Below are 21,263 nucleotides of genomic sequence, written 5' to 3' on the forward strand. Positions count from 1 at the left end.
GACTGCACACACTGAATAGCTGCAGGAGTGGTCAATCAATCAATCAAAAAGAGAACAGCATTTCCTTCTCTGAAACTACTGAAAAATAGAACAAATCTTTACCAGTTGATCTGGAGAGATCAGTACTGAGGACAAGAAGACAGAATAGGCAGGTAAACTGAGTTATCTTCTAGTCTTCTTCCAATGACCAATAAATAACAAATTAATAAACAAATGCCATCATCACGTTAACAACATCTAAATGACCTTGGCCACATATGTTAACATTGTTTAAGGGTAAAGGCATTAAATGCAAATTTGATTTTAGTGAAGGAATTGAATGGAAAATTATTACATCAAGTTCTAAAAGTAATAACACAATTATTTCCTGACAAATTAAAAGTCATTTTTTTCTAGTTATCCATTAAATCAGAAACTATTTAGTACCAACTACTTACTAGGCCCAGCCCTAAGGAGCTGGAGACAGAGCAGTGACACAATAAAACCCCTGTCCTATGTCCTTATGGTTTATTTTCTAGTTGAAAGGATCACACACACACACACACACAAAATAAAAAAAAAAAAAAAAAAAAAACCCCACCCACCCCCGGCGGAGCTCAGCACAATAAGGGAACATATAGCAGGACTGGGGGGCCTCAGCCATGCTGGCAGTAAGTAAGAGCAAGCAAGGAAGGTGCCTTTTTCCCCCAGCGAGGGTCACCGGTAAGGCACCGAAGGAGATGACGGCGTAAGTCCTGCGGTACCTGGTGGAGAGCACTCAGAGAGAGAACTGGGCACAGAGCCCAGCAGCACACAGACCCTGTGGGTGTATTTAATAACGAGCAAGGAAATCAGTGTGGTTGTAGCTGAGCGAGCTACTCAACTACAGGAGGGAGGAAGGAGTGGGAGATGAGTTTTAGAGAAATGGTGGTAAGGGAGGGTGGGGGAGCCGGACAGCTCGGAAGTTCCAGTAGACCAGTGCTCTCACTAAGACAGGAAACTGCTGGAGGGTTTTCAATATTGTTTAAAAGATCACACTGGCTGCTGTGTTAAAAACAGCCTGTAAAGGGGGAGGGGCTGAACCACAGAGACCAGTCAGGGTTACCACAAGTAACTTAGTAGAGATGAGGGTAACTTTGGGCAGGGTTGGGTGGTAGAGGTGGTTAAAAGTTGTTGGATTCTGGATACATTTTGAGGAAGGAGTTGAAAGGTTTTCGTGGTGGACTGGAGGCAAAGGACATCGAGGACGACTTCTGGTCTAGCAGCCGGAAGGACGGGAAGCCTGCTTCTTAGAAGTAAGGGGTAAATCAGGAGTTTGGGGCACATCAAACTTGAGATGCCTCTTTGACACGCGAGAGGACCGTGGGCAGGCAGACGCACCTGCAAGTCTGGAGTGAATAATGGAATCATCATCAGAGAGGCAGCATTTAAAGCCCGAAGACCGGATGAGATCACGTGGGGAAGTGGCGGGGTGGGTCTCGACAAAAGAAAAGAAATAAGGAACCACAGCCCTGGGCACTGCACGTAGAGGCTGGGAGATGAGGAGCCCACAAAGACCGAAAGAGGATAAACAGCTAGTATAGTCCAGGCTAGTATTAGACTAGAAACCAGTATATTCTCCCTACATGCGGTACCATATTGCAGGCTTCTGGGTTTTCCCCCTAAAAAAGTAGACATTTGGAGAAATACCAAGCAAGACCCCATTTCTACCATCAATTTAGTGGAGTGAAACTTCTTTTCAACCCAACCTTAGGATAGTAATCAAGAAAACACGAATAAATACAGCAAATTATCATCCAACACAGGGGCCAACAATTTAAATTCTTATAATATTAGGTATAGCTAAGGATGTGCAGAAATAGAAGCTGTTCTATAGAACAATTTGAAATTATGAAGTAAAATTAATTTTCTGGGTATCTATATAAAGGTGGTACTATTTATACAAATTTAAATTATAAACATAAACAAAAACAATATAGTATTCATCGATATATATACATGTTACATTGAATGAAATGAGATGAAGCCAAGAGCCGCTGAACACGGTGAGGGCTCGCCTCTGCACAGGGCGGTGACTGGCAATGGTGACCTAACATGTAATGCCTTACTTAGCTTGTTTTATTTTCCAAAAACATACTGAACTCGTGAAAAAGACTTGAAGCAAATGCAAGAAAATAGTTATAATCACGAATGCTGGAATGAATACATGAATGCATGCAATAAATTCTCTGCAATCTTTTTGTATTTAAAAGAATCTCAATGCATTTTTTTAAAGTACAAAAAAGAACAATAAACAGAAAACAAGACCATTTGTTTAAAACAAAAAGCTACATTAAAGTTACATTTATACCTAAATTCCAAGCCTATAATAAAACAAAATTAGAGGAATACATTTTGTTGACATATTCATAAAGAATTATTAGGTCTCTAGTATGACCCAGCAATTGGCAAAATCCATCAAAATGCTTCATTGTACTATTCAATAAAAATAGGAATGAAAATTCTGAGTACTCTACCCAGAAATACAGTACTTTTAAAAAATTAAACTGAGAGGAAAACAGGTAAAACTAACTAGTTTTATCAGAAGATCTCATCTGAATAGGGAATTAGGCTATCAGGTCTGAGCTGTAATCTAAGACCTGCTTCAAATGCTTCTGGAATGAGAAGAGAAATACAAATGTGAATGGACAGATGTAATATCCACCAGCCAGTCAGCCAATCTAAACAATACAGGGTAATCAATCAAAACTACCTTTAATTTTCATATCTAAACTCAGGATATAAACACTACTTTCCCTTAACAATTTAATGGATTCTATCAACATTTTATTTAATTTTTATAAGACTTAATCTCCTAAAGAAGTAAAACACAAAAGTTTTTATCATAATAAATGTACATTTACACATTTCTCAGATATTAGTACTTTATAAGGTAACCTCCACTTTGTGCCTTTTCTAGTCTGTAAGTAATAAATATACTTGCTGAAACTGCTACTCGTTTTTCCTAGCTTTTTATTTCTGAGTTGCTCTACATAATAGCAATAAAGCAAATAAATAACAAGCAGGGATTTCTTCACTGAGTTATGATAATTAATTTACTACATGATTACTAAGAGCAGAAAATAAATCAAATGAACTGTTAAGTGAATTATAGACAATTAATTCTATTAAATGTGCTGTGTGTCTTTAAACAAAGACTCAGAATTCAATTCCTAGCAATTCAAAATCAGCTTTTCCTAAGTATGTTCCTAGGACAAAAATTTATATGTATGTTAATGTGATATGTACCTTTAAATCCTGATCTTACCATCCCCAATATGTATCAATACATCTGTTAAGACACTAAAAAGCTCCTTATTGTCCTAAATTTGTACGATTACCTTTTCTTTCTATTATGAGTATATCAGTTTATTCCCCCAAAAGAATTAGAGGCAGTCCTTCCCTTATGCTTAAAATACTGAATCATATCAACTGTATCACTTATGATGTGAGTCACTTCTTCTGCATATTTAGAAATCAATTCAGCTGATTCATTTAGTGTGTTACTGTTTGTTAGGTGGAATTAAAAACATCTGATTTTTTACCTAATTTTCAATGATGTTCTCATCATTTTCTCTTTGGAAATATGCTCTGTATTGAACTAATGCACATTAACTAAAACAGCAAGTGGGTAAAGGTTTGATGTAGGGCATTTTTCAAAAAAGTGTTTTTTTGGGAAACTGATCTTGATTGATAAATTCTTATTTAAAAATAAGTGGGTTAAAAAACAGTCTTAAAAAGGGTAATTCTATTCTCTGATTAGTCAGAACAGTTGAAAAGGTTTATTTCCCCTCAACTTAGAGATAAATACTTCTTTTTGTTGAATTAACATTGTTAAGAACACAACCAGTTAACTTTTTCAAAATAACAAACATTTTGGGGAAGCGAACAAGCATTTTATTCCACAAATATTTCAGGAGCAGCTGCTACGTGCAAGGCACTGCGCTAGGGGCCATGGGTGCAGCAAATATCAGAGTCATCAGTTCTGCTCATGATATGCTTAAGAATCTCAGTGAGGAGGTGAGGCAGGCAAATAATCAAAACTTAAGGCAGAGAGGGATTCAGTACTTCCAGAGAGCAAACTCTAAAACACTATAGAGTTGAGAGAATAGAAAAAATTGCTTTCCACAGTGGTGTTGGAAGGGAAAATCAGAGAAGGCTTCGTGACAGCAGTGGATTTGAGCTAGCTCTTGAAGGAAAGTAAGATTTCAACCAAGGCAGACTGGGAGCCACGACTGGGTGGGGACTGAGGGTGGGGTTCTAGGGCGGATCGTATGAGGTCGGAGCCAAGACCAATGTCATGTAAGCAGGAATTTCAAGCATAAGGGCAGGTGAAAGAAAAGAAATGAGAAATAAGGGAAAAGAAGTAGGTAGGCACCAGATTATAAGGGATTTTGACGGTTGAAGGCCAAGTGGCTCACACTTTCTTTGGTTGGCAAATGGAAGTCAGTGGAAGACTTGGAGCAGAGAAGTAGTATGGCCAGACACATGCTTCAGGAAGATCAGCTTGATATCAGTGGGGATGGACAGGAGGGAAGACAAATTAAAGATGGTAAACTGGTTAGGAGTCTATTGCACAGTGTAAATAAGAGGCAATGAAAATAAGAACTAAGCAGTATCAGTGGGAATGGAAAGAAGAGGATGGATGCAAAAAAATAGTACATTGCAATTAGCATTTATGAAAAATATGGAATAAAGCCTTACCTGATTCTTCTGTATCTTGTTCATCTATTAAACCTACTGAGACGCCTAAATCCACACATTTCTTGCTATGTGTCTTGGACTTCATGTGTTTTGTCAGATTTCCTTAAGGGAAAAGAATGTTTACTAAGCTTACATATATTATTTTGCTGTTGCATTTGTCAACACTGGCAAATCCCATTCCTATTTCAAGTGAAAGTACAGATTGTGGTTACACAATTCCAATGACTAAGATTTGGACAGAAGAAAATATTGGTGTCTATATATTGTAATCACCTTGTTCTTTATATTAGTAATACTTTCTTTTTCAAATTCCCTCCTTTACGTTAATAATATATACTTTTGCCTTATGGTCTGTATTCTCTAGTCCTTATTTATTCATTTCTTAGAACATTTCACACCTATTTAATTTAAGTCCCTTTCAGATTGAACTATGAGCTATAGCTCCTGGCATCCAAATTCTCCACCAGTTGTGTTTGCTGGCTCTCTCTCCTCATAGTACTTTGCTTCTTTGCCTGCTTTTTAGTAGGTTTTGTAAGCGTATCTTCAGCAAGATTGTTTTCCCGGGCGTACTAAGTACCCTGGCTTGTACGAACATCTCTATGGTTTTTCAAATGTTTCTGTCCAGGACTTAAGGTTTCACATGGACTAGGTTTTGTTTTGTCTTGTTTTTTTAACATGGCACAGGTAAAACGTGTTGCTTTTTAGCAGGCTTTTCCCCAATGGTCCAGAGTCACTGGACAGGACAGCCAGGTTTACTTCAGAAGCCTTAGACTCCATCTCAAGACTAGCATGAAAACCCGAGGCTTGCAGACATACAGCTGGCTTTGCTGCTCCTAAAGGCTTTTTTTAAAAAAGTGTCCACCATGCTACAGGAGTTTCCTTTTTATTTCTGATTCCTGGGAATTTGCCTTTTGAAGTTTCGAGCTTTTCTGTCTATTAAAAACCATATTTGGTTGTGTTCTATTATAAACAGTATTTCTGTGTGTTTGGAAGAAAGAATTTCCTACATGGATTTCACTTCACCATATGGACTAGATGTTCCATAACGGTATCTCTAAAGGTGTGTTTCCTCTGGCAGCTGGTGTATCGACCTAAGTATTACCAGGTCAACTGGGAACCACTGGGCATGCTTGTCCCAAGTGGTCGTGATATAGGGGGAGAGCTTGCATTGTTCTGATGACACCAAGCAGCTTGAGTAGATGATGCCACACACAGAAATACTTGCAACAAGGGAAAATCATCTCTTTTGAGAAAATAAAATCTAAATATTGAGTTTGGTGAGCAGGACAAATTAGTATTTAAGAATAAGCCTTGAGAAGAACAAAAAAATGCCTAAATCATTGGTCCAGGTTTTGGGCTTGCAGTTAGCTGAAGGACCTGCCCAACTGCTGTATTTATAGAACCTAGATTCCCCTCAAAATGCACTAAGCCCATGGAACAGGTCACACTTGTTCAAGACAAAGCTTGCACTAGACAGCATGCACAGCACCCCAGAGCTTGGTGCTTAAGGGATTCAAATGCAAGAAGGTACCCAGACCGCAGAATATCTAAGATCTGTAAAACCTTGCCTTTGTGCTGCTAGAGATACACCTGGCTTAAATAGCTTGGCCATGTCTCACATTTACTTTAAGTACACTTAAAAACTATGAAGCAAATATGGCAAAATGTTAACAATTATTAAAGATGATGGGTTTACTGGTGCTCATTATAGAAATCTCTACTTTTCTGTATGCTTCACAATTTTCACATTAAAGAGTTGTAACAATGGTTTGGCTATGTTAATGTGGCTGGAATTTCCCATTATTAGTCAAAATGCTTTCTAGTATAACAATATACAAACCAAATTACAAGGTCTACTAAATGGTTCTCTTTCAAAATGCTTTTGTTCCCGAAATAGAGAACCATAGAAGGTTATCTGCATTCTAAATAGTTAATGTATCATTGTAACTACGCAAATTTGGGACTATAAGCTTTTAATAAGCGTATTTTCTCATAACTTGAGCTATTAGTTATTATTAACCAACTTCTTACATAATTTAAAATAAAACCTGCATTTTAATATGTATATTAAAATGCAAATATCCCCTAGCAATGCTATAAAATGTGTGCATTGATTTAATAAACATTAATATAAATCCTCTGGAAAGCATGCAAGATTTTGTTTCTGGGTTTCTATAGCTACATATAGAGCCAAGCTTTCTGTGATATAAATGGCACTACATCTTGCAGAGATGCAAGCTCAGTATATATTTTCTGCTGACTGACCTTTAAAGTGGCATAGTGAAAACAAATCAATTAAAATTATTTTGAAAATGTACTCATAAAATAAACTAAGAGGACAAATGATGAAGTATAGATTTATAAGCATTACCATCAGAAGCATCAATTTCTGGCACTAGCCTTGATAGTATTTTGCTATCTTTGCATACTCTTATTTATGTAACATGCCATTACATCACTGCTGTTTTCTGCTAATAACCAGACACATTCAAGGAGAGGTGAATCAACTAGGACAAGTAAATCGGAGTAGGGCAAAATCTACAGCCTCATCTAAAACAAGTCTCTTATTATTTAGCTACTTTTAAAAGGTATTAGGGAATCTGTTTTACATATATTCATTCACGAAAGGGAGACATCTACAAGGAAGCTGACCACAAAGAAAGAGAACTGTTGTCTCTAGAGAAGAGGGAAACACTGAATTTCTAATACTTTTTTTTTCACCAGGGTAGTTTTCTTCAAATAAATATTTATCACATAATTACAATAAATTATCTGACAAAACAAAAAAATTAATGTAAATTCAGATGTGAAGCATATTACAGAAATGAAAGACATAAAAACTGCTGATATATACTGCTCACTCTTTGGGGGCTGTTATGCTCTGTACACCATTCAGTAAATGTTTATATAAAATTTTATATGATGCTGTTTTGAATTATTTCACTAAGATTAATACTAGTGAAGATTCATAGTATTTTCCTTTGCTAAGAATCCCTGTAGTCTGATTTGGTTTTTCCACATCTACGCTTTCCTTCCTTCTTTGTCTGTACTTTACGAATATAGTTTTTTAAATATCCTGATTCCTTTCCTCTTTCTATTGAGAAATATCTGTTTCACATTATACCTTGATTCCCTTTTATTTGGTAACATCATTCCATACTTGGTAATCTTTTAATAGTAATATTGGCCTATTACTGGTCTCTTGATCTCATACTGGAAATTAATAGACGTTACTCATAGGATCAAAACCAATGAAAAAGCAGTAAATTGGGTGAAAGGATCAAAGTGCTTTAGCCTATCATAGCCTTCACACAAGACTAGGAAAATCATCCTGAAATTCACCCTCCATTTCCAGAAGTTTTATATTACAAAGGACTACAGAATTAGTTTCCTGAAACTTTCTAGAAATATTCAAGGCTATCTGAAGAACACTTTTCCCCTCCTTCATTACAGTTTCAGGCTTTTAAGGAGAGCTAATTTGAAGCTCTTTAGTTGCTACCTATTAGATAACTCTGTAAATGACAATAAATACTAGCCTAAAAACATACTTTTGTTAAAGAACTGATCAATCTTTAAAACAAAAACTGTGAAGACAGCCAATATAATTCGAAAAAAGAAAATGTTAGCTCAAAAGGAATAAAAGCAGTTTTTGCAAAAAAAATGATTAAATATTTTTATACTTATTGTGCTTTCAGACAGAAAATTATATGACTTCTTTGCTTTAAAGAGAGTCTTATTTTTTAAAGTGTGGCATTTGAAATTAAAATCCCAGGTAACAAATTTTTAGGTAATGAATCATGAACCAAGAGCCTAATGGAGAAAGCAAACATTTTATGGTACTGTATTCATTATATATATAGGAAACTTGTAGAGGGTAAAATTTCCTTAAGTATAATAATGGTTTATAATTTAAATAAAAACATATAAAGAATACACAAAGGGTACTACATATAATTTTAATGACTAGTTCTGAGTTCTGTAAACATTAAATAAATACAAAGGTCAGAAAATTTTTGAAGCTAAAATTCAGCAGAATTTGGCTTTAAATAAAGCATCTTGAAAAAAAGAAATGGTTATGCATGCCTAAAATTAGACATCAGACCATTAATATAATCATTATACATTTACTGTAGTTATTTTAAATTTTTCCAATCTTTTAGCACCAAAATGATTTACTTGTGATCATGACAATTCCTTTTTTTTTCAGCCCCAAAGTTAAGTATTTTTGAAAATGTGTTAGTCATCGTGTTATGTAACTATAATTTGGGGAGTAAAATAAAAAAAGGGCAATTGCTTCTTTTAAAATGTTATAGCATATATGTAATTAAAATTTTTTTCCAAGAGGTCTAGAAACATATAAAGAAATAAGACTGCAATGTTTATAAGATGTAATTTATATTAGTCTACTTAAGCTACTGCATCCTTGGTCAAAGAATATATAAAGCTGGGTCTAAGCTCTAAATGCATATAAAAAGGACCATGAAGCAATGTCATCTCATACCTTTAGTCTTAAAGGAGAAGTTACAGTAAGAGCAGTGGTAGGGGCGGACATCTGTATGGGTTCGTATGTGTTTCTTTAACATACTAGGTTTCTTACAACGTATTCCACATTCTTCACAAATGTACTTTCCTCTTCCCCTGCCTCGGACATATACATACTCTTCATTTGATTTATATCTAATTTAAAGAAAAAAAAATGAATAGGGCAATTGGATACTATGTCTTTGAGAAAATACTGATGATTAAAATTCAACCTAAAAAATAAAACAAGGCACAATTTTTATATTGAATCAATATAAATTTTATGCATATATAAGAAACAGAATATTCCAGCTTTTCACATCAACACTAAATATTCTAACAGCTAATTCTATTCTAACAACTTATTCAATGCTGGGTTTAATTTTAAAATAGTTATTCCCTCTTTCTAAGTTACTGGTTTAAAAGTTTTTTTTATTGCTAAATTCAGTTACAACTACAAGTACTGAAATATTTCTGAGCTTCACTATAACTACAAATAGCTTTTACAATGTGTTTTCTCATAACCAACTATACAAGGACATAAAATAGGCAATGAATTCATCTCTCTCAGAGCAGATTTCCCAAGTCACTCCTTTTTTTTGTAGATCACTCCTTTTATTTGTAAATGTGAAACCCAGGTTTACTCTGAAACTTAGTTCTTAGCTGCCTCCTAGGACCTACTGTTTCCTAAATAGTTAGTACTTTCTTGATCAAAATGGAATTAACATAATACCTAACATATATTTTGCCATGAAGATTCTGTTAATAAGCTGAGAAACCTTGCAACATTTATATAAAATTGGCACTGATAAGTTTTCATTCATATGAAAGCAAATGTACATTTAAAAAGAAAGTTTAAATGTACATTTAAAAAGTAAAATTTGTACTTGCCCTCCATCAAATATTTTAATTCTTCTTGGTTCACTTTTGATTAAGGAATTTTCTTTATCTTGCTCACTGTTAATTTCAGAGGCATCTTTATTGCTGAATTCAACTACTGTGGACTTTTGATTACCTAATGCTCTCTGAAAGGAAAAAAAAGAGAAACTAATTTAATAAAACTGAAAATACAAACATGCTAATGTTTCACTTGGAAATTAAAACACGCCGGAATACAGTGCATATAGTTAATGGAATGAATTTCAAGGCAATAACAGGTTTAGAGGTTATTTGCTTTATCTCCTCCCTTATCTTTAATGTATCTGCCTAACCCATAGCAAACTGTTATCTTAAAATCCCACCAGCCCACTGACATTCCCAAATAAAGGCTTTACAACCTCCCACCCTGGCATTCCATGAGTTTAACAGGAACTTAAAAAAAAATAAACTAAATATTCTTTCTTACATCTAACAAACCACTCATACTACACTTAAGTGTATTTCTTAAAGAGTTCATTCTTTGGAGATGGAAAAGAGCTGCACTCCTTTTGGAATAATAATGTCTCATACTCATGAGAAAAATGACTACATTCCCTTCAACTTCAACACACTGTAAAGTTAAGGCAGAAGCCTCATTTCTGACTATTTTATTATCCTTTCTCCCATTATTTCAAACCATAATGGATTCCCCTCTGTATCTTCTCAAAAGTTCCTGCATACTGATGACAGACAGTCCAGGTCAAAAGTTAGGTTTTGACCTGATAATAATAAAATCTCTAGGAAAGGTGATGAACATTAAAATGGTAAACAGTGGATGTTTTCCCTACAGAAGCATTGGCGTAACACCACCTTATGACTTTACACAACTGCAGCACTCCCAGCAGGATTCCCATGCCTCTGCCCAGGCCATTTGCACATCCTGAGGAGGCAGCACAGGGAGGGTCTCCCAGTGAGGAAGGACCCTCTCAGGCCCAGTCACTTGCCCAAGGTCAAGTGTCAACCACAGCAAGGGCTCAAACTATAGTCGTCCAGCTGAATCCAATAGAAGGCACAAGTTTTCAAACAAGGGCCTCTTTCTTACAAACCTCCAGTAAAAATTACATCACCACACAGATAGCTATCATACGGAGATGACTTAATAATAGTGAGAAGAAGGTGTGTGTGTTATGGATGGAGGGCCAGTGTGGCCTCAGACAGAGTACCCTGTCCTTACAAAGCCAGGAGCAAAGAAAAGCTGCTGGTAGTATGAAGAAGTACCTGACAGGTAAAAATGCAACTGTCTCCTCCTTTCCTGGCAAACACATTAGTTTCCCCACCATTTGGAAAATGTTCACCTATCTTCCTTTGACTTTATTCTTGTAATAGTAATTCTATTTCTTTCCTTCTTTTCAGTACCAAATCCACATGAATCTTTTGCTCACCTTCTTCCTATCAGAGCTGGCTCCTGTTCACCAGTGACTGATAACCTAAATGCCAAAACCCTTCCCCTTCCTTGGGCTCCACATGCCTGACCTCTCTGTGCCATTATGTTGTTGATTCCGTGTTTCTCTTAGAACTCCTTTTACTCTCATGTCTACCTGTTCTTCTCCATTTTGAACTATAAATACATTTCACATTTGGGTGGTGAGTTAACAGTTAACTCTGCACCCAAACCTCCACAGCCACTTGTCCACCTGATTCAGGTCTCCAGTGATAAAAGAACTACTCAGTCCAGATGCTATGTTCATCTGCATCCTTACTTGCTCTCTCTGCTTCAACAACTCTCCCTAAAGTATCTTCTCCCTTGATCTGTATGATACCACTTTTCTCTGGTTCTCCTCCTTCCTCTATGAATAATCTCTTTCAGTTTCCTGTGTGAACTTTATTCATCCACTCAACCCTTTAAATAGCAGCGATTCCCAGGAGCCATTCCAGGCCCTTGTCTCTTTACTCTCTCCCTGAGCAATGTCAGTAATTTACCTATGCACATAAGAATCTCTACACCACCTCCCCTGGAGCTCTCTCCTAGCTCCAAGTCTAGATATGCACTTTCAGAGGCATTTCTGCCCAGGCAGAGGTGCTGAAAGTGAGTCACTTCTCACTGGCAATTCAGGAATATAATGAGGCTCTGCTGAAACACTGGGGATCAGATCTCATCTTCCAAGATTCTGACTTTGTAGGTCTAGAGTCAAGTCTGAGCATTTATAAAAATTAAATTCTGAGTGGTTTGGATGCAGCCTCCTTCAATAAGGAGTGCCAATGGCTCTCCATACCTGCATACGTTTTTGACCTTGTCTTGGGTTTCCAACTTCAAAGTGTGTCAGTGCTGCAAACTGATAACACTTTCTAGCCATGACCTTCTCGGGGCTTTTACATGAACCCAAGTTCTTTGTCGCTTCCATGCCATTCATCAGATTATTAAAGTTTCTCATTCTTATTTGCCTGACAAACATCCCTACCTTTTTTTTTTAAGATGCATAAAGTATCACCGCTTCTAGAATAGTTTCCTTGTATTATTAACTCTTCAACCTACGGCAGTAAAGACTTCCTTCTTTTCAAGTTGTAAATACACCTACTGTAACTCTGACATAGTGATATTTCTATGTTTACGAGTCTGTATCATCTGATTTGGAATAGCTAGTGGGCCTGTTGAGCTCAAGGACATAATCTGTAGTTCTGCAGGTCCAGGGCCTTACCTATTGAGTTACTCTTAACCACTTAAATGTTTTCTCCCATTTTATAAAACTACCAATTCTAAAAGGCTGATTCCCCAAAGAACCAATTAGTTTCATGACCTGACTCTCTAAATCTTGACCAAATGAACTTAATTGTCAAGTGTATGAGTTACTTATTCTGTGACTCCTCTCTACTGCTACGATGATTCTCAGAGCTACACTGGAAAATAGTCGGGGTCAGCATGGGGAGAGGAGAGTGGTCAGGTGTGCACCAGACAAATATCAATGGCTCCCTGATTGTATTTCAAATGTGTACTTGAAATCATATATAACAATTTCATCAAAATGAAATTTAACAGGCTGCAATTATTCACACCTCTGTTTCCCTGTGTTAGGAGGGACAATGCGTAAACTTAATCTCCTTTCACTTAACAATAAAAACAAAAGCTTAACATAAGAGAAAGATGAAAGTAAAACCATGATTATCTAAGTGCAGACTTCAATGCTCAGCTGGAAAGGGAAAAAAATACTCAGGGCAAAGTATCATTTTAGAATGTTTCAAGATACAGTCCCTGAGGAGACTCAGGCGACCCTGACCAGGGTCATTCCGGGGATAAACATATCACCCTTTCTTTCAAATATTACACATTTATATAGCACAATTTGTCATGCGAAGTTAAATACAACTTCAAATTAAACTATTTACAGGGATCAAGACATGTTAAAACTATTTTGCACAAACTATTTCTGAAGATAAACGGTATTTCAATTACCTTGTTTAAGTTGCTTTTCCACTTGCTTGAGTAGACCAGTAAATCTGATTTGGAATGGGTAGTTACTGCTTGACAGTAGAGTGATTTTCCAGTCTTCTGTTTTGAATCAAGGAGAGAAAGAGCAACTTTTGTAGGCAAACCCAGCGGATTTGGATTCCTGGCGCTTACTGTCCAAACAGCATAAGCCGAAGTTTTCTGGTCATGCTGAGGCAAATGCAATGCCTTCTGTCTCAGTAGGTAACACCATGTAAAGCTGGTTGCAGTCTTCAGGCTGGGGAAAGACACCTGCTGTGTGTCTCCAGCATCAAACACTGAAGTAGTGGTGACTGAAGGTTGACTTTGTTCTTGGATGTACCCTTTGTCACCTTGATTTTTAACCCCTGGAGACTTTCTTTCTTGGTTATTGTCTACACATTCCAAAAGAGAGATATTTTCTGATGGGACAGGTGAATTTCTAACTGAAAGAGTTAGTGATGCAGGGGACCTGATTTCAAATTCTTGCAATTCTTTTACAGGTTCTGTAACTATAGACTTGGAGTGAACGGATGACAAATTATCAGCTCGCAAAACATCTGTCAAAGTAATAGCCTCACTTTCAATTTCAGGTTGAGAAAAAATATCCTGTTCCAATATCACACCTTCAAGTGGCTCTGTAGTACAGACCTGCCTGACTAAAACAGGTTTCTTCTGTTTATTAACTTCATTAGCTCTTGAATTCAGTGGTTCAAATGGTCTAATATCTGTTGCACAAACAGCTCCATTTTCATCTTTAGCTCGCTTCTGGTGCTTTTCCATGGCAATGTCTAAACTATTTGCTGGGGAAAGCATCCTTTTACTTGAAGCTGAAGATTCTTGTTGGGGGGAAAGCCTACCAACAGACATTTTCTGAGTTATGGGCAAGGGTTCTGACAGAGAAGAATTCTGGCCCATCTCTGAAAACACATTTTTGCAAACAAGTTCTTCTGGGTTTGGCAAAGCATTCTGTTCTTCTTCTTGCGGTTTTGGCATGGACTTTTGTTCTCCGCTGACTGGCACCACACTGTGACTAGCCTGGCATACTGGCTGACTGGATAGATCTTGGGTCACTAGGATTTGTGGCAGAGGTGTGACTGTGGCAAAACAGTACACTGGGACGTTACTCTGTAGAGGCACCGGTCGCGTAAATGGCGTTGGCACCTTCTGCACCTGACCACAGAGTGGCCCGAGCTTGAGTGGTGGCAAAGGACAGGAGTTAGACATGGCATCTGCTAACTTGGGGGGCAATGCTAATGAAGTTGCATGGTGGTCGGCAGCTGCTGGATCTGGAAGAACCTGCTTTGGCAAAGAAGGTACAGGAGCAGAAGAGCGGGAGTGGCTTGAAGTGAAGACCTGACACTGAAGCTGGTACTTGGGAGCAAAGCACTCTTCACTTTTGGAAGACACATGCAAACTAGGACTTGCGTCTTGTTTGGCACTCTGTGTAGACACTTGCAGAGACATTTCTGTGTTTTGGTGGCTACAGGGCACCTGGATATGATTTAACAAATTGATACCAAAAAGCTGTTGAACAGGTACGATGTCAGTAGGGTTGGAGTTTGAAGTTTCTATTCGCAGATCCTTAACTTGAGTCTGGGAGTGCCAAATACTTGCGGGAAATTCAACTACAGATGTACTCATATGCTGAGGCCCCTGAGAGGGCACTGCATGCACACCAGGAAGAGCAAGAGTTTGGAAAGATGATGTGTTTGCAGGAGACAGATGACTTTCTGGAGCTATGTTTAAAGATATCTGCCGAATCAGTGGCCCTCTCCTCCTTTCTAAGAGAGGCACGTGCCCAGTGACCCCCATGCCGGAAGGGGACGTTGGAAGTGGTAACTCAACAAGCGGGGTTTTCCGAGGTGGAGTTATGCTTCCACAGTCGAACGATTTACTTCTGAAATCAGACACCTCCATCGATGTTTGCAGGCAGCTTATCTGTTCTGATGCAGCACGCCTCATTTCCCGGGGAGTTCCAGGAACAGTCAGTGTATTAGAGCCAGCTGGAATCATAAGAAACTCTGCTTTATTTAAAAAATCGATTTTGGGGGAAGCCTCGGTTTTAGAAATGTCCTCTATGTCTAATGAAGCTGAAAAACTCGAAGCGTGAGATAGACTGCTCTCCCTGCTTAGACTCCTGGAGAGACTGGAGTCAAAACTCGACTCGGTGGACGAATGCTCTATCTCAGCAAGACGGAGCCTTTTCTTTTTGGGTGGCAGTTTCTCTGTTGGCAATTTTGACAAGGTTTCACTACGCTGAGGCCAGCTGAACTTCTCTGACTTTTCCTGATCATGGCCTTGGGCTTCAAAGTCCCGTTCTGGCTCTTCTGTGACCAAAATTTCTGGGACTTGGATATTGTGCTGCCGAACAAGTCTCAAAGGCTGTCCTAACATGAATCGCTCACTTGAGGTCTTTCTTGAGCCTTCCAGACATTCTCCTCTAAGCGTGTCTGACGGTGCAGGCTGGAGAGGGTGACACGTGCTTTGAGAAGGGTGACCTTCTTCTTGGGAAATTCCTATTACTTTCAGACACCCGGGCCTCACTGTCCTACTCAGCTCCTGGAAAGACACTGGGGAACCTCTTTCAAAAGACTCAAGTTTGTCAAATGAGCTGGGTCTGCTCAGGGAGTTCGTATGCTGGATGACTGAGATCCCGGTTCCTTGTCTCTTCAACTCGGCCTTGTCCTGGGCAGCTGAACTTATCTGTTGTTCCACGATGGGAGACAGCTTTGGATTCACGGTCTGGTTGGGGCCTCTGGCAACCAGTTGAACTTGGGTGCTTTGCAACTGTGTATTTCTATGCTGCTGGTCGCTTGTCATGACAACATGCTTAGGCACACAGGCAGCAGAGGCCAGAGTGTTCTGAAACTGAAGGCCTTCGGAACTTTTGGGGGAGGCTCCACTTTCATTCTGCTGAAGTTCATCGTCATCTCCAACACTCTTCATCTTCCTCCTTTTCCTTATCTGGGGTGTCTGCTCCCAGACCCCCGTGGCACCGGCAACCCTGCAGTGCAGGATCTGAGGCTGTGTACTGCCCGGCACAGGGCTGTGCTCAGGCTCCCTCACAGTTACCTTTGTTTTCGGTCCGTGTAACTCTGAACAGTAAAATTTCTTATGGTTTTCAAAATTTTCCAGTTTTCTATACCTGTTTCTGCAGGTCTCACACTCAAACATTGTCCCTCGCCCCTGATGAGACTTCTTTTTTTCCAAATGTGGGCCTGGTGCCAGTACCTTGCTCTTTGCTAACACGGTGTCACTTGCAACACCGCATCCTTGATAGCCCTCGTCCAAGGACTGCTCAGGTCCCAGAACATGATTTTCATTCGTTGGAGCGTCTTCTACTGCTGCTTGTCTGACAAGGGTACGGGTGTGTCCGCTTTGGGGCACAGACGTGTTAGGCCCGGATACAAACACATCATCACAGAAAGTGCCGATCTTGTCATCAAATGACTGACTTCCTCTCAGTGGCTGAGGGGCAGGTATTATGCTTGCAGGTACTGCTGAATAGCCTGTGGTCGGCATAGAATTACTTCTTGTAATAGGCAAACAGTCAAGGGAAGGGACGGACAGAAGAAACACTTGCTTTGATTTCTCAGTAGGGGTGAAAGGGGACTTTGGTATATCAGAGCTTGAGCTTGTTCTCCGACCCACTGGTTTTAAATCGAACTGGAAAGAGTCCTTAAATATGTATGATTTGGGGGAGTCGATACTTCCTCGTCGTGAGAGAGAGGTTCTCCGGGGCTTCACACTATCTAGCTGCTTATCATCCACCAGGGCTTCATTGTCTGAGATAAGCTTTGATATCCGTTCTTCAAGTGTTTTTGTCGCCAAGGGTGGGCGCATCTGGCCTGGTGAAAACAGTGCTTTTTCACCTATTGGTAAAGTAGTAGGAGCTGGTGTACTGGTATGAGGTGCAGGGGGCCCATTATTCTTATTTGAGTCTTGTTCTGTGGTGGGTAACATTCTGGGAAAGGGAGTCAGTGGACTCACTGTTTGATCGGCACTTTCAGAACGTGAAAAGTAACCAGAATCTGTACTTCCTAAACTTCGAGGGCTCAGAAGTTTCCCCTGTTGCTCTTGGGAGTAATCAGTAGCCTGCTGCCTTTGTAGCTGGGCATGTACCGTTCCTACATGAGACTCTTGTTTTCCTTCCATCTGACTCACATCCCCTTTCTGATGGGACTTCTCATCTGTCTCTAGAGAGGATGTCCAGGCTGAACGGGACAGCACGCTGGTTACCTGCAGGTCCTTCTGTTTCTGTGCACTAGAGAGTTCAGCCTTGGAATCCACGACCTTTGGACTGTCGGCTCCTAGAAGGGGCACACTGACAGGGTGGACCACAACTTTGGGTAGCTCTGTCACAGCTTGTGATTCTGAAGATTTGTCCTGTAGTGAAAACTCACCTACCACATGATCTGGGTTGCTTGGAATGGAATTTGATTTTGGTAAAGCTTCCGAATTTGATACCATCTTCCTTGTTTGCACAGGCTGCAGGCCCAAGGAGCCCAGGTCGTTCTGTCTTTCATCAGCAGCACCCTCCTCATCGCTCTCCCCACTGTCTTCAACATCTGAATGGATACTAAGTGCTTTGGGGGACTCATGGGACATGAACAGACCACCAGCATCTGGCTGCAAGACAAGACCCAGTTTGATAGTATGTGCATGGGACTTTTTGTGCTTATACAGATTACTTTTAGTCTTAAACGAAAATCCACAGGTCACACAGGGATAGGGTCGCTCTCCAGTGTGGGAGCGGATATGCTTTAGAAGCACACTCGGCTTTGCACACGCTCTATTACAATACTCACAAATATATTTTCCTTGTTTTTTTGGCTTCTGATCTTTCAGAAGATTGCACATTTGCTCTACACTGTGATTTACGACAGAGGCGACAGGAATTGAATTATAAATTGGCGTGGGGGGTGACTGTGTAGAATGGGCTGGACTTGCTGACATAGGTAAAGCAGAATCCATTTGCTGGTTCTGAGGATTAACCTGAGTTCTACTGGAAGGTGAAGTAAGACCTATGGATGATGTCACTACTATATTATAAACCTGTTCAAGTTTGGCATTCTCCGGATTTTGCAGAGTTGTTAGGGATCTTATGAAAGGTGAACAGGCTGGAAGCTGTTGATTTTGTTGGTTAGATTTAGAAACAAAGTGTTCGTGTTGTTTATATGAGTGAGAAATTGACTGGCCTGCTGCTTGTTCGTTCTTCTGAGCAGCAGACACATGCACTGTGTATGAGGTACAAGGAGAAGACTGTGACTCAGCCACAAACTCTTGTGAAGTCTGATTTGGGGCAGCCGTCGAGCTGTTTTTCGAGTGAGAAGGGGGTCGTCCAGCTTTATTTGGTCTTAGTCTTTCTATCTTAACTGCACATGACGAGCCCTTCTGTGACAAGGTGCTCAGTTCTGGCTCCATGGCTTTCAGTAAGACATCGAACGCGGTGTTTGTGCACGAGGACGGGGGAGGACTGCCGTCAGGGGAGGTACATTCACTGCGGTCAGGCCTGGTTTTACCTGACAAAGAGCCAGAGTCACATTTCCCATCCAGGAAATTCAACGTGGCGGGGTTGGAGCCTTCCGACCTCCACCTGCGCAGTTCAGAGGAGGGGTGCTGCAGGAGCAAGGGCTTCTTTGAGGACACGGACGCTTCAGATTTAGAGGCCTCGACAATTATCCCAGGGGTTTCTCCATTGTGTCTGGTAAACTGCTTCCCATTTTTTACAGGACTGTGATTCTGCTTCTTGTGGGACTCTGGAGCACTTTGAAGAGCAGCAAAAGATGACTCTTCTGTATTTTGTTTATGCTTTGCTTGAAGAGGGTTTCTCAGTGGGGATTTTGGTATTTTTTTCAGATGATTCTCAGCAACAATCTTTTTTCGTTTCACACCTTTAAGTGATTCTGAAGTTCCTTTGATACCAGCCTCTAAGATTTCTGTTAAAAAAAAAATCAGTAAAATGTTATATACGCCAACTACAATTAAAATAAATAAATAATTACTATTATGGGGGCATTACAACAATTGACAGAGATAGCTTAAGGAAAGCCTATATTAGATAAAATTGCATTCTAACATTCTGGCAATATTAATGTCCATCATCGAAACCTATTGAAACAATTACTCAAAGACTTTAGTACACATTTCTAGAACATTGTGTTCCTCTCCTGACCCCCTATCTCACTCCTAGAACTGTATCTTTCCTTTTCACACTCACAGTTGAGGGCTCTTGTCTACACAAAAGTCTGAGAGTACTGGCCTACAAAGAAGAAAATTCAACCTCTTAATGCTGGGTATTTGACTGTCTTACCACACTTAGAATCTTTTAAAGCAAAATTCTCAGCAAGTTTCTAAATAACAGTATTGCTCTAAAATATGTAATACTGATATTCTTAAGAGAAAAAAAGGCTACTACATAATATCCTTTATAGCAAACCTATTTCAGACAAGATAGCAGTTGGAAAACCAAGAAGAATTGCTAATATAGTTTTATCAATGCACAGAAATATATAAGTAAAATAATCTACTCTTGTGCAGTTCTTCACCAACAAAATTTAAAATTCATAATGTTGTAATAGCCCTTGGTTAAAAAAATCACCATTTGTAACAAACAAAATATTCAATAGCTGTTTCTGTGCCATTAGTCGTAGATAGGTAGGTAGGTAGATAGAGCTCTAGCAGGACAGAAGATATGAAACCACCTCCATTTATGGATGCATAAGAAATAAATCAGTATTTAATGACTTTGACCACCTACAATCTCTGTCAACTATTACAGTTTTGAGCAATAATTACTTGCCATAATTTAATTTGTTTCCATTTGCCAGATCCTTGGGCACATAAACAAAAGTTATTTTTTATTTAAATAAATAAAAGGTTACATTATTTGTAGAAAAGCCAAATACTCTAATTCTTTATTATTTTCAAAAAGCTCTTGCAATGTACATATTTGAAATTCATATTAGACCAAAAATGTCTACACCATAACAGTAACTTTATACTTACTGAAGGCAAAAATTTACATAAAATAAAAAACATTCTAGTCATCTTCTGACATCAGATTATATGCTGTCATATATTAATCTATTGAAAAAATACATACTGATCTGCTAAAAATATATTTAACCACCATAATCAAAAGGGAAAAACAAGGTAGAGGGAGAGTGCTGTCTCCTGAATAAAATATGTGCACAATAAAAGTAGAAAAAAAAAGTATCAGTATTGTTGACACCTTTACAAAATCATCTTGAACAAATCTTTTTTATTCTTCAACCTAACCATTTATAAACTGATGTTTTCCATCTTCAGAATGAATGTAATAAAGTCAGTGATGTACTTTATGTCCCTCATTAACTGTGCTAAGCAAATGGGTGCAATGAAAAATGATAATCATCACCCAGGGTGAGTTGTTTCCCCACTCACTTCCAAAGAGCTTGAAGGTGGGTTGCAAGAAAAGTGAAAGCCAACAGACTGTTAAATATAAGAACAGAGAAGAGAAACCACTTGGAGGAGCAGCGGAAGCAAAATCGGGCAACCATCAGAGGGGAAACGAGATTTTTTTAAAAATCTGCCCATGTCAAGCCCCATCTAGTACCTATGCAACCAGAGCCTTGGTTGGAGTACATATGTTTATTTTATTACGTTTTACAAACTTTTAGATTATGTCTTTATTTTTTGATAAAGCTACTCGTAAAAA

The 21,263-nt window shown here is 38.9% G+C and overlaps 1 protein-coding gene across 6 annotated transcripts in view; it reads right to left on the reverse strand.

Moving 5' to 3' along the window:
• The window catches only part of HIVEP1 (HIVEP zinc finger 1), a 158,715-nt gene that overhangs the window by 23,358 nt on the left and 114,094 nt on the right, over nucleotides 1–21,263 (reverse strand). For 5 of the 6 annotated variants that reach the window (XM_057494172.1, XM_057494173.1, XM_036876117.2 and 2 more), the window contains 4 exons: nucleotides 13,550–19,503; nucleotides 10,135–10,268; nucleotides 9,224–9,399; nucleotides 4,723–4,824 (listed from right to left, as the gene is read on the reverse strand). In XM_057494172.1, coding sequence (XP_057350155.1) covers nucleotides 4,723–4,824; nucleotides 9,224–9,399; nucleotides 10,135–10,268; nucleotides 13,550–19,503 — 6,366 coding nt within the window. The remainder of the gene's footprint in view (nucleotides 1–4,722; nucleotides 4,825–9,223; nucleotides 9,400–10,134; nucleotides 10,269–13,549; nucleotides 19,504–21,263) is intronic. The other variant, XM_036876414.2, reaches the window with a different exon arrangement.

The sequence above is a fragment of the Manis pentadactyla genome, chromosome 16 (assembly GCF_030020395.1).
Source record: "Manis pentadactyla isolate mManPen7 chromosome 16, mManPen7.hap1, whole genome shotgun sequence".
In the NCBI taxonomy this organism is placed as follows: Eukaryota; Metazoa; Chordata; class Mammalia; order Pholidota; family Manidae; genus Manis; species Manis pentadactyla.